The sequence below is a fragment of the Dipteris shenzhenensis genome, chromosome 17, assembly GCF_047967505.1.
Source record: "Dipteris shenzhenensis isolate YYH24624 ecotype China chromosome 17, Dip_SZ_1.0, whole genome shotgun sequence".
NCBI lineage: Eukaryota > Viridiplantae > Streptophyta > Polypodiopsida > Gleicheniales > Dipteridaceae > Dipteris > Dipteris shenzhenensis.
The window spans coordinates 15,802,171-15,816,231 of record NC_141612.1 but is presented as its reverse complement, the minus strand read 5'-3'; the positions used below and the strand labels follow the sequence as shown (position 1 = coordinate 15,816,231).

The 14,061-nt window shown below is 41.4% G+C and overlaps 1 protein-coding gene and 1 non-coding gene across 3 annotated transcripts; both read right to left on the bottom strand.

Moving 5' to 3' along the window:
- Positions 1 to 342: 342 nt before the first annotated feature.
- LOC147891741 (small nucleolar RNA SNORD36) lies at positions 343 to 421 on the bottom strand. The gene has a single exon (XR_015542537.1). It is a non-coding gene; the product is annotated as a small nucleolar RNA SNORD36 (small nucleolar RNA).
- Positions 422 to 8,106: 7,685 nt separating this feature from the next.
- LOC147891740 (uncharacterized protein At4g15970-like) lies at positions 8,107 to 10,535 on the bottom strand. 2 transcript variants are annotated; one of them, XM_087388110.1, is made up of 4 exons: positions 9,549 to 10,535; positions 9,312 to 9,395; positions 8,997 to 9,278; positions 8,107 to 8,835 (listed from the first exon to the last, which is right to left on the bottom strand). In XM_087388110.1, the coding sequence occupies exons 1-4, from the start codon at positions 9,738 to 9,740 to the stop codon at positions 8,329 to 8,331; spliced, it is 1,065 nt and encodes a 354-aa protein (XP_087244236.1). In that variant the 5' UTR covers positions 9,741 to 10,535; the 3' UTR covers positions 8,107 to 8,328. The 2 variants fall into 2 exon arrangements, with proteins under 2 accessions (XP_087244236.1, XP_087244235.1); XM_087388109.1 differs by having other exon boundaries at positions 8,997 to 9,395.
- Between the last annotated feature and the right edge of the window lie 3,526 nt (positions 10,536 to 14,061).

The following is a 14,061-nucleotide window of genomic DNA, read 5'->3' as shown; positions in this document are numbered from 1 at the left end:
AATTGCTTTCAAGCCAAAGGCCTTGTAAGAAATTTGATATGCCCACAAATCAAGATTAAGTTTTGTATCATATTCACCCTTTGCCACGAGGATAGTAAGTAGTGGAGATGGTATGCATGATTTTGAATTCCTTCTTAAGAGACTATAGAAAAAATTTTCGTCGACGAAAATTTTCCGTTAATGAAAGTTTTACGTGATGAATTTTTTTGCCTTCTAATAGAATCACATTTGTGTTCATTCATGTTCAAATTTTTCCTTTTTTTGGATGAAAAGTTTGTTTCATTGATGGAAATTTCTATCTGTTCAACTTTATCATCACAAAGTGGATTCCAGAATCCAGATTTACATCATTTTTAAAAAGGACAACTGTTTTCATCTTCATGATTCTTTAGATCAAAATAAAGTAAACCATCAAATTGTACTACTCACAATCATCTAAAATTTAATCGTTCATATATTTGATTTTCTTTCTACATCTATCGAAATATTTTCTTTCCACAAGCCTCTTCTTTGTTTATGGATGGCATATACCTACTTATCTTAACACCACATATAATCTCTAATTCAATGACTGGGATGAACTTCAATGATTGGAATGAACTTTTCAAAGGATCAATGAGCAGAGGAAAATCAGAAGGCAAGGCAAGAAAAAGCACATTTTTGTAATTCTAAGTAAATACTGTAATATACTTTACTAAGACATGCATGAATTATTAGTAGTTTCAAAGAATATTAGATTGTATCATTGATCTTGTTTTTATAAATTTGTCATTTGATATGAAAAGTAGAAAACTTTTTCATCTTTCAATTTGCAACATGTACATTTTTCAAAAGAAAAGTTTGACACTATGCTTATTTTGTAAAAGTTGTGAAAATAGTTCTCATTAATGTCTCCAAAAGATTGTAAAATTGATCAATATTTAAGACTAGTGAAAATTCATCATAGCCTATTGCAAACGACAACTCATGACTCATCATCGTGTTTCATTACTCGTAGTTTTACCATGAATGCCCCATTCCTTCAAGGCTTTCTTCAACTCGGTTCTGAACTTGTCTTTTTTTGTTCGCATTTCCTTGGTATCATTCTGCCAATCTTCTAGGATGCCTTAGCCCAACACATGAGCTCGATCCTTTTGGCTCTACATAGTAATCAACTTCCATCCCTAGGGTAGTGTAGCTGAGTCTCTCTCCTCGTGCTCGTTGCTCCTGTTATACAATTGCTTCTTTTTCCAGCCTCCTTCGGCCATTAAACTTTGGTCACTCCAGTTATCATGGTCGGATGTAACCAATTCTTTTGGCTCAGACTTCATAGTGACCGCGTATCTTCTTCTTATTTCCAAGCATGTGTCAGCCATCGACTAAGGCCCAAAGTATCTGAGTAGCAGTCCGAATACTTTGTGTATCCCACATGTCGGTCTTCATGCACACCACCAAATGATGCCACTCGTCTTGAGTTACTTGGAGGAATTCCATGTAGTAGCCCACGATTCTCAGCAACTATTTCACTTCGTCACTGGTTAACATGAACCTTCATGACCTCAACATTGAGCTCAAAATCTCTTGAACTGACAACTCATCAACTCACAATTCAATTGACCTTCCCTAACAGGATAGCCAAAATGTTGACGATTCAGTTCCCTCACTTGTGGCTAACTCAAAAAAGGTGCTTGGTGTTATCGTAGCCCGATGCTATGCTCGGTGAAGATGCCTTCCCTTGCAATCCTAAGGATGGCATGCTTGGGTGTTAGAATACATGAAAACATTACTTGAAGTTCGAGGTAGGCTATCACAGGAGAACCATATGATGGCGAGAGAACATCAAGTCACACATGCACTTAAAAGAATACAAAGTGCACTATATTGACAGACATAAGTACATGGGCAAACAATATCATCTTGTATTGAAACCACTCAAACTGTCTTGAGTACAACCAAGTTGCCTTAGCTTGCAATGAACACTCCCTATCCAAGCAAGCTCAGGTTAGAGGAAGAGAACTTGGTACACTTCTCTCTTTTTTTCTTCTCTGCCTATTACAAAACATATCAACTACCTACTAACAAAACCGCCTTCTAAGTGTAGAATGGTGCTCAGTTAAGACTCCACAACTTCTGAGATCGGCACTCGGTGACCCCACTTAGACCTATGGCTCCATGTTGGCCTAGCCCGATGGCTAACACTAGGAGCATGTATAGATATCTCTTAATGAAAAGAAGCTCTCACCCTTTGGGGTTCAGTGTTCATTTCACTTTGATGTTGATGTGCTTGATCTCCTTGGGTCCATGCTCCCTCAACACTATCAATGTGTTATAGCATGCTCTAACTTAACAATCCTCCTCCTCCTCCTCCTCCTCCTCCTCCTCCTTCCTTCTTCCCCTCCTTCCTCTTCCTCCTCCCTCTCCTCACCCTTCGTATGAACTCTCTTTGTGGCTCATTTTTCATTTCACTTTGGTGTTGATGTGCTTGATCTACTCAGCGGGTCCATGCTTCCCTCAATACTATCAACATGCGATAGCATGCTCTAACTTAGCAAACTCCCTCGTCCTCCTCCTCCTCCTCCTCCTCCTCCTCCTTCCTCTTCCTCCTCCCTCTCCTCACCCTTCATTCCCTCCTCTTCAACTTTAAACCCCATGAATACATGGAGACTAGCTCTCCACTCCTCAACCCTATGAGTATTTCTCAACCTTCAACTCCTAGTTAACTTTCTCAACCCTATCCTCCTTTTAAACCCTACAAACCTTTTCTAAACCCTTGAACTCCTATGGAGGTGAAAACCTCCTTTAATCCCTATTATCAACACTTCTTTTTCAACTAAGCATGCACTAGAACTACTTGCTACTCTTTAGCCTACACCTCTCACCAGAATATGACCTAAGGACCTATGCTACATTTGTGAATACCCTACTACAATGAGCAATGACATAACTGTAGGTGACCAATGCCATTGGGCTTGGAAGTGAGAGAAAAAGTGACAACATTTTGGTGCCATTTTCGGGGAGGTAGTGAGCAGTGTTGGCTCACCTAAGAGAGAACACCCTTTAGAAACCATTAAAGATACATCATTCAAGGTAACGGAGTGCAATGCTTCCAATTACTACTAAAATTATGGATCTAACTTAATTACATAATCACTAAAATGAGCCCTCTAAATGGCCACATCCTATCAAACCATCTCCTATAAAAGCATCCCTTATTCCTCAATTCTACTATTCAGTTTTATGCCCACATGTCCTCCATCTCCAAATTCCATCCATCCTTCACTTTCCATCCATCACCTCCATCCCCTCAACCCCCATTTTCCATCCACCCCCTCACTTTCCATTTGCCATCTCCTCCAACATCTCCACCCCCCCTGTCTTCGTTCATCCTCTCTCCTGCAATATCTGCTTCAACATCTCCACCACCATCTCCTCCAACGTCTCTCTCTCTCTCTCTCTCTCTCTCTCTCTCTCTCTCTCTCTCTCACACACACGCACACATTCCCCACCCTTTCTCCCTCTCATTTCTGCCTTCTCTCCCCCCCCCCCCCGCGCCCCTCCCTACCCTCCCCCTTCCTTTACCCCCTCCTTACCATTCCCTCCTATTCTGAAATGGCCCCTTTGCGGTTATTTTTGACATCATTGCCTCTTTTTGTCATACTTTGTTGCTCTTGCAATTCCATTGCTTGCAATGGATTTCTACGTAACTTCCCTAAGACCCTACACTTCTCTGTTGTTTAGCCCCTGTCGCCCCCTTCCCTCTTTGTTTCTTCCTCTCCCACCCCTTACCTTGCCCATCCACCCAAACCCCCTAATTCAAAATTTGTTCCCCTTGTCCGTCCTCCTCGAGTTGCTACCTTGTTTTTACTGATCCAATTTGGAATGCCACCTCCCTCCATAACAAGTACCATTGTTCCCTCCTAATTGCCAAATGTCAATGATAAGTGGCAAAATTCCCTAATGAAAACTAACCAACCCTACATTTCTAACCTAACTCGACCTAACCACTAGCTAGATATCTAACTAAGGCCCAATCTAAACTAAACCACAGAATAACTAGTTAAACCAAACCATAGCTAGTTTAACTTGCTAACTCTAGGTGATCTTAAAATTCACCCTATGTTAGTGCAATTTAACCATAGTTAGTCTACCTTAAACACACTAATTTTAATTAGTTATTTTGAGTTATTTTTCTTTAAGACTAAAGTCTATTCAAACATGTTCTTCAAGACTCAAGACCCATTCCACCCCAAGTTTGTCTAACGATAGCTTACTCAATTTAAGCTCAGATTGGACCCTGTCAAAGCACAACTTTCAGACACTAAAAGAGCATGTTCTGCAAAAAAATTCAATACATTTGAAATAGTTTTTGACATCATTTCCAAGGCCAATAGTTGCACCATTTTTATTCTCATTTTAAATGAAAAAAATCATAACTTTAACAAAACATATCATAAATGTTTGCAACCTTCACCAACAAATTTATCCATTCAAAGGCAACATTTCAACATAAGTTTTGAAGACTTTTGGGTGTATTTTATTACAGGATTATTCAAAGAGTAGCATGTCATTGACAAATTTGCATTGTTAAACAAGGTCATCACCAATTGGATGTTAGCAAAAGCCTCTTGGGGGACCTTAGGTGCCTCATGCCTTAGTCTAGTGATTTGGAGGTACATGATTGGTTTGGTTAATGCATGGAAGTTGAAAATTGGCTTGATGACACAACTACATGGTGATTGCATGGAAGCAACAACTACGTGGCAGTGGTTTCTAATAGCCTAATTACTAATCGGTGGTTCCTTCATATACAGAGAGCTTCTCTCTCTCTCTTTCAACTTGTGCAAGCCTATTGTATGTGTTGTTGAGAGAATCATGAGAGTTGGTTTTTGGATATAGGTCCTTTTCATTTTATAAGGTTCTTAATGAGTCTTGAGTCCTTTTGTAGGTGCCTATAAAACACCCAATCACGAGTCCCTAAGTGTTGAGTCAATTTCAATAAAGAGGTTTTTTCCCATGATTGTGTTACTTATGTTTCATGGCAATAGTGATAGGTTTTATGAGCTCTAGAATTTTGTGGTTCCTTTGGCATTGTATATAGTTAATGGATTATGTATAGCTCTATTGATTTAATTTGGATAGTCAAGATTCTAAACTTTGTGCTATCTCTATGAGATTTGTGGCTCCAAAAGCCAACAATTTGTATAAGGGACATTTGGTGCTAAGGGCTTGTGGGCATTTCCAAGCATTTGAGTGAACTCATGTGTCTGTAATGCTATCTATTGAGGAGTTTGCAAGAAAAGAGGAGTTGTCATGAGGATTTATAAGAGTTATCCTTGACTATATCTCGGTCAGTTTAGGGAAGTTGAAACCATGTATCCATGGAAGAAGGAGAAGTTTTCAATTCCATGGTTCAAATTTTGTTTCATGATAGATGAGCAAACGATTGTATCTCATGCAAAAAGGCCTATGGGGAGTGGTCTCTAGAATCGAGAAGAAAAGCCTAAGAGCAATGAGCTGACAAGATATTTGCTTGGGAGCATAGGAATGAGAAAGATGTAGGCAATCTGGGAAGAGAATTAGGCCACAAATATTTTCAATCAACATTGGGGAAATTCAAGTCATTGTTTGGCACTTAAATGAAAAAGTCAAAAGCTTTGCTGAAGCAAGATTTATTTGACTTTCATATGGGAGAGACACAAAGTCTTGGCACTTGTTTAAATTAGATAAAGTCAATCCTAAAGCAGTTGTTGATAGCTCTTGGATCCAAATTTGATGATGAAGGCTCGAAGGCAATACTTCTCTCCACTCTAGCCCACATGTATCCTGATTTGGTTTAATTCTTACAGGTGAATTCAAAAGGACTTGAATTTATATATTTAATTGCATTGTTAATGAGTGAGGAGAGATGTATAGAGTCGAGTCTTCCTACTAGTGAGCCTACTTATGTGAGCTCCTAAAGAGATAAGAAAGGATTTACATCTATGTCACTAGTGTGGGAAGGAAAGCTGTATTGAGAGCTATTGACACAATCGACAAAAGGATGAATAATTGGGAGATTCCAAAGAGAACCCTTGTATAATCGATGGTTATTCTACAAAAAACAAAGTTGCAGGATTAGTCAATGATCACTTATCAGGGTTAGGCCTTCTAGAATTTGACCAAGGAAGAATATTATCTACACTTGCTCTTTTTGGCTGAGCATTTGTTGTCATAATATGGCTCTTAATGGGCGACTCTTGTCTTTAGGATCATTTGGGCTCTTAGTGAGAAAATCATTTTCTTCTAAGCTTTACTCTTTTGGGTTATGTGGTGCAATCTTTTAACTTAGTAGGTTGGTTCAGTTTTGTTTTATTGGCTCCCTCCCATTCTGCTTTGGGAGGGATTGTTAGCAAATGTAAGAAAACAATACAACGTATGTGCTCAACAGAGAATAGGATCTCGTATGCAAGAGAGAAAAGCAAATAGTATGGAGAATCAAAATTTTGATTACTGTAAAACTGATACAATAGATGGCGCTGCCTCCCAACCGTGCGCTCCTGTGAGAGAAGCTTCGATGGCATGCTGAAAACAGTAAAGGACAGAGGCTGGATGTTAAGGAATCAAGATTGCTATAGCCAGTGATGAAATGGGCTTCACGGGCTTGCTCTTATATAGCCACCAATCATAGTCGGTTAGACCCAATTGGGTGACCGACCCAGTCTGCCCAAAACGGTCGACTGAGGTTGGTCCCGAAATAGACCATCGACCACACGATAGAACCGTGGCGCAAAATAGAGCAACTGACCTACGGTCACCGTTCGGCCTAGAGCCATCCCGGATCATCTGGGGCTCCAAACAGCCCTGCAACCCGAGAGTGGGTTGCCCCGGGAAATGCTCCGTCTACCCTCAGTGCGGTCACACCAAGACAACTTGTTTTGCATGTCAATGCAATACCACAAGATCACAAATGAGCAAGATTGCGAGTATCTTCTTCTCAATTCACTGGACATTTAGATCCATGCTATCATCACCAATTTGCCAACATTGATGCTCGTACCCTCATAGTCCTTTTTTCATACAAGGTATTAGCCCAATTCTCAACTCTAAGCAAACTTAATGCACATGTCAACCTTGTGAATACCCATCATCTTGCTTCTCATATCAAGAACCTTAATAAACTATCCATCAAACATTGATCTAAACACTACCAACCAATGTGATAAATTTTCCTCACACAAAATGCACACGTATATATTCATTTTATTCGAGAGTTCATGATTTTTATACTTCTGTTTACCAATATATAAATTCTAATTGGAATGTAACAATTATATTTTTTTCAAGTTGCACTTGATATTTTCTCACATGGACTCTCAGATTTTCATCTTTCTTTCAAAACATCTCACACAAATTTAACGTCTTCGTGAGATTCGCAACACTCTTGTAGTCATAGTGCAAAGTCTTGAATGTATAACTGTAGCAATAGTTAGCACAGTGAGGTTTAAAGGGCAATGATTACAAGCACTATTGCCATGTCAATGCAAACAAAGCAAAGACATGGAGACAAACGCTAAATGCTGCTGCCATGCCAATGCAAACAAAGGAAAGACATGGAGACAAACGCTAAATGCTGCATATTTAGGGTGCAGAATACATGGAAGCCTTAAGAGCAGATACACAGAACTACATTTCTTTATCGCTTGAAGGTCTGCATGAGGCACGGTGATACTTCTCACACAGCATTATCAGGAGCCCAAGAGATTGAAAGGTGACTGCAGTGCCATCAACTGTTTCATCTTAGGGTAGCTTATAATCATAGAATACAAGTCCCAATCACCTTTGGAAGGGCCTTCTGTATTATATTTATTGTAAAGCTAAAAGCTAGCGTATGCAAGGATGACTGGCAGTTTGAAAGGGAGATTATTGGATTTATAGATTTTCTTTCCCTTTACGGTTCATTGTGTAATCCATCAAAATTGTAGGCTTATGTTGGGGCAATGTATTCAAAACCTGGAAAACTCTCGTATAGGCTGTCAGCTTGCGAAACAGAATACATGAGTTCAGCCTTTCCCAAACTCAGACACAAACATATGATAGCCGAAAACTACTCAAAAAACTCTGCACTTACAGTCATTGCTTGACAATATTATTCAGCTGGAAACCGCTGGTCGTCTCTTCTTCAGAGTTAACATTCACCCCTGTGACTAAACACAGTTCCTTGGAGCCAGTATATTCAATTTAGTCCAGACCCCATTATAATGCTGTAACTCATAGAACACTAGCTGCAAGACTGCTAGAAACTTTTCACCACTTTTGTCTAGAATGTAAAAATATATTGACAATATCACGTTTCTGCAGGATGGCCAAAATTCAGTGCATCGAGCTGCTGCTAAGAAGACACGCTTTTGGAGCTGACCAAGAAAATCTCTGAGCTCTCTTCTCGAGGGGTGTCATGGACCTGAACCTTTTCCAATCAGCCATGGTCAGTCTCAAATCATCCAATTTATTCTTTAAACCATAACAGCAGTTTGCATGCATTGTACAAACTTTCTCCAAATCATGTGAGGGTTCACAGAACCCTGAAATGTATTTGGTGTCCAAAAATCTTATTCTCAGGCCACTCTCAGCCAGAGCCTCGTCACGTTTGATTTTATTGAAGACATCCTGATCATGTTTGCCAGGAAATACCTCTCGAGCTGTGTGCCAGTATTTGTAAAATTCTATGGTCCTTCTGTTGGCACGTGCAAATGCAAAGCCCCCATTTGCTCTATTTCTGATGGAATTGGGGTATCCACTGAAGTAATCACAGGCCATTTGGAAATCTGCCTCTGGAGAGAAAAGAGGAAATGGATCACGGAACCACATTATGTCTGCATCCTGCAAAGCCAAAAAGCAAGGCCATTTACATGTTGGGAACTCCAAATGGTTTCATGATCCGAGTGAAGATCCAAATGGTTTCATGAGAAATCTACGAAAAACTATGAGCTAAAAAACCACTAGTTAGACGCCTATTTCAGAGAATTAAGAGGAAAACGCACCGTAAATACAAAACTGTAACCTTCTTCTAGCACCTCCCTCAAAAACTCGATCCTTCTCCACATCATTCTCAAATAGTCCGACGACATAAACGACTTCTCTCCTGAGAAATCGACTCCGTCCGTTCGCAGTTGGAAACAGTGACGGTGAACCGATACACAGCGATCATAAGCTTTCTGGTCTAAGGCAACGATCACCAAATGATCCAGAAACCTTGCTGTTCCCTCGCCGATACGAAAACTCTCTAGAAACAGGTCGATCATGGTATTTTGAGTTGCCCAAGCCTGATTCAAAGTAGTATTCTGAGTTGCCCAAGCCTGATTCAAAGTGGTGATTATGACCGTCTTGTCCGGCATGGCAGCTTGTCTCAGAACTAGTTCAAGTTGCAGGCGTTCTCCGTCCTGCATTATCAATCCAAGCCCCAAAGTTGTCAGCCGTAGCGGATTTTGCCTTTCCCGCTCTGCGATTTCCATTTACAGAGCCTTCTGTTTGCATCAAAGAAAAACTTGCAAGGCAAAGTGGAGGCAACTCCATGTTCGCGAGGGCAACGTTACCAATCCGGCCCGTTTCCGTAGCTGTCCCCGGCCAAAGCGATGGTGGGAGAACCGCCATGACAGCGCAGACTGCGAGAGCGGATGGGAAATGGAAGGGGTAAAAACCAGAGCGACGAAGGGCAAGATAATCAAGGAGCTGCACAGAAGCAAAAGGACGATGTCCCTGACGTTGAAAGCAGCGACGAACTTCATTATGCCTCTGCGTCGACTGCTCTCGACGATCAAGAGCTTCGCCAGAACTGTGCGATTTCAACAGAGATCCGCTGGTAGAAAAGAAGAAGGATGCGCGTGGGAAGAGGGCAGATGAGGGGAAGGTTGATTATCTTTGTCACAAGGCACCGGCGCCATCCGCATCGCCATCGCCAACATCTCCATCTCGAATTCCGCTAGCTTGTCGGCCATCAGCACAATCATCCATCTAGCTTCCTTCGCTTAATCCATCGTTCCTCGCCTTGTTCCCGAGATGCATCGTTCTTCGCCTTGTCCCCGAGCTCTAAATCTGCGTGCGCTACCTCTCTCTCTCGCTCTCTCTCACTCTCTCGCTCTATCTATTTGCTTGCTGATTGCTCTTCATCTTCTTTCACTTGCTAGAATGCGCCTAAGCCGACGCATCGATTCTCGGGAGACTCTCTGCCTCTTTCGGATGCGCATTCATCCGCATTTGCTTGTTAAATTGCTAGGATTGCAGAATAGTTGTGTTGTTCTGCCCAGCCTTTCTTACTGCCTTTCTGGAAGCTCGTCTGATCCCATCTCTTGCTCTCTCTCTCGCTCTCTGTGTGTTCTCTTGCTCTCTCTCGCTCTTTGTGTGTGCCCCCTTACGTCGCTTGCTAACGAGTTCAACTGTGTGCTCCACAAATGGGTGTTTTGGTTCTCCGAGACAAAAGGAGGAGGCGAGCTAGAGTGAAAGATAGGGCTGCGAAGGCTCCCTTGCGTGCAGGAGAACGCCGAGAGGGTGGTGTGAGCATCATAACTGTGGAGAAGATGACAGAAATTCAAACGGGCGGAGCTTGAAAGTTGACAGTGCGCTTTGCAGAGCTTTTCCTGCTTATTACTTGAAATTGCAGCCTTTCAGGGATTACAGGGGCGTCCTCCCACGTGTCTTCCCATCCTTCCCTTCTTACAGGGGCGTCCGCCCACGTGTCTGCCACCTGGCTTTGCTTCCCCATGTGGTATTCCTTTTCCATGCACTATGCATCCCCCTCAGGTGCCTCCCATGATCAAGCAAGCATTTCAACCACTGAATTTATCAAACTTTACAGAGGCACATTTCAACCAATGAATGTATGACATGGTAGGCGATGAACGCTTTACACAAGATCTCAATGAGAGAGCATGCTAGAACACAATCGCGTGAGAAAGCATGGACACTTGGAGATGATTTTGCGCAAGAACACCATGTATGACATGGCAAGCGATGAACGCTTTCTACACTGCTTGCCTGGCTGCAACGCGTGGACCCCAGCTGACTGCCAAATCACACCCAAAGTATGCCCATCCATGGGCAGCTACCCATGGCACTATTGCCTTGGCTACCCATGGATGCCCGGGCACCCATTAAACCAACCACTCATATGCTTTCTCGCCATGATGGGCTCTTCTCACCCCTACGTAGTACTCATTAATAGATTTGTATCACCTTCGAGCGGGTAGTGTGTCTGTAAAAGCCTACCCACCAATGCCCATACAATAGGCAATCGTTGGCCACCTTCTGGTGGATGTCTCTAACAACCCTAAAGGTAGTGTACACCAACCACCCAAGCATGAGCATCGGGACGTGCACTAACATGGCTGCCACTTGTGCGATTTTGGTTTAATACTCCGAAACGGGGTGCCCATCAGCATGGGCAGCCTCAACCCCTTCCGCCCATGCATAATATGCACTAACAAGGGGCTTTGAACCTTACATTCATCAATGAAAGCTCCCTGCAGTACACCATGTGGACCATCCCAACTTGCTAACTATTAATGCTTCGTTTTTTCGACCCTAGCCACTCAGTTGTGTAACCACACACTGCCCACCCCTTGTCTTCGATGGGCGGGTACCGGGCGGTGTGCACCGAGCCTAATGCACAGATGTTTCACCTTGGTCAAAGTACGCAACCCCCTCATTCCTACACAACACACAACAAGGGCGCTACCGTCGCCAAGATGTGGCATCATATAGCTCGGGGGTAGCTAATAATGATGCATCTAGCTCCCTAGGGTCAAGTTATTGGCAGCAGATCCCAACCAATCCCAACCAAGCAATGCTAACCCAATATTGCAATGCCGCAAACTACTAACAACAATTATCTTAGTTGGTAGCATTGCCCTGTGTTAGCAACATGACAGCATTGCTAGAATGCACTAAATGCTATCTAAAACCAATAGCAACAGCATGAGGAGGTGCTGTTAGAATCATTTTCATCCATATCTCGGTGGGATTAACAAAAGCGATGATTGTGGGACCACATCACACAAACATAAGGGGCCTTACAAGCAAGCACAATGGGGTTGCCATTCTCATGACCCAATCACAATGCTCTGGTTCATCTTACTCTCCAAACTTCTCAACCATGCCAATGCTACAACTCAGCTCATAAAGTTGTCAAGTGCAAACTCTCATACTACTAAGACTTTTGTCCAAAGGTAAGATGCAAGTGAAAGCCAAGATTATGCATCAAACACATCTCACAAATTTGCGAGTCGCTAGAGAAGATGAGAGCATGTCATCCAACTTGCTTTTGCAGCTAGGACATTATACTCCGAGGCGGGAAGCCCTACTAAACTACCTTTAAAATATTCAAATAATATTTTTGAAGTTATTAGAATCATCCCCAAAAATTGGTCCTTGATTGAAAAGAATTTAAAAATGTATTAGTTAGTAGAAAAGGGACTAAGGGAGGGGCGGGAAAGGCAAGGGGAGGGGTAAAGAGGAGAGTAATTAATGAGGATGCCCCTCTATTTATGATGGGAGTGGGGCCCTCGACTCTTATTTATAAGGTAAGAATTGAAAACCCTATTACAAAAATTGGCCAACAAGGCCGACACTCCCAAAGCAAGAATGTAACCAAAGGTGTATCAGCAACTAAGACCGCAATGCAACCATTTTTTAGGGTCTGACCCACCCTTCTAATATAAAATCGGCATTTATTTTAAATTAAAAAAAAAAGATTTGAAAACCCTTTTACTATACTTCTATAAACACCTTTATGTAGCCTAGTGGAAAGACCCTCCAATGGGTAAAGGATGTCTTGAATTAAAGTCCCCAGTTTACATGTGATTTTGAAGCTATCCTTTTAACCTTAACTTAATTGGGCTACTACCTTTTCACCTAGGAAATCAAATGGATTTCTCCTTAAAAGAATAAAGGCCTTTCAATTGCCTTTCATAATAAAGTCCTTTCAATTACATTTCTCCTTAGGTCAAGGTAGATGTATGGAATATTAAGGGCCTTTAGAATGGGTAGTAAAAGAGAAACTCTTAAAATGAAAAGTTCTTAGTGTAAACATGACATGTCCACTCACAACAACTCCATCTTCCACTCTTTCCAAAAGATTATCCTTGTAATCATAGTCTTCACATCCCTTGCTTTCTTTCTCTCGTTCTCTAATGAACTTAGCTCTTTTGCAAGCCAAACAATCTTGTAAGTGAACATTGTGATAGCATGGATTATGGAATAATTGGTGGGAGCCACTAGGGAGGTATCTAAGGCAAATACATTTCACCATTAATGGATCTTTTAACGGTACTTTATCATGAAGTGAGAAAAGGCTACAAGGAAGAATATTATCCTTAAAATCCATGGGGACTAGACAGCTTTCTAATGAAAGGGTGTGCTTAAAAGGAGTAGGGAGCGTGCCAAAAGTGCTCACTAAACAAAGTGCTTATCTATTATATAAATAAATTTATTCTTTCTAGATTGACGTCTTGTTGGCATGTGATTAGCTAGAATAGCACAAAATCAACTTTAGATTTTGTTGGGAATATGTTAAGTGTACCTTGTAGTAAAGAATATGTGCTCCAAACATTTTGAGACAAATGTACATTGAGACTACTGGTATACGCATACTCTCTCTAGCTAGAAACTATAAAATTGAATGAGTGCTTCTTTTTACGTTTAAAGGTTGGAGATGTTTCATAATGCTTGATCTTGTCCTTGTCTTTTATTATTTCTAAAACATCTACTAAATATATCTATTGCAAAATCACTTTATGATTATTATATGATTTTTGGAAGCTTTCTATGTACGACCATATGGTGGCTGAAACAATGTGTAAAGCTACTATATTATAATAGAAAGGCTGCCATGTCTGGTTGACACATGTAAGGGAGTGTGTCCTACATTTGGATACTTACTATCATAGCTCTTCTATATAGAACACATGCAATAGATAATGGAAAATGAGGATGGGAGGGTAGGAAAGGAAGGGGGGGGCAAACGGGGATTAATGAGGGCATCCTTCTATTTATGAGGGGAGGGACCCCTCCCCTCTTATTCTGATGATAAGAATTCAAGACCCTTTTACAATA

Bases quoted from the DNA above. Each gene is read 5' to 3' on its own strand.
- LOC147891740 (XM_087388109.1), bottom strand. From the start codon at position 9,740: ATGAAGTTCGTCGCTGCTTTCAACGTCAGGGACATCGTCCTTTTGCTT. The intron at 9,396-9,548 runs GTAACGTTGCCC...TTGATAATGCAG, and splicing joins TACGGAAACGGGCCGGATTG to GACGGAGAACGCCTGCAACT. The intron at 8,836-8,996 runs GTGCGTTTTCCT...TTGGCTTTGCAG, and splicing joins GTTACAGTTTTGTATTTACG to GATGCAGACATAATGTGGTT.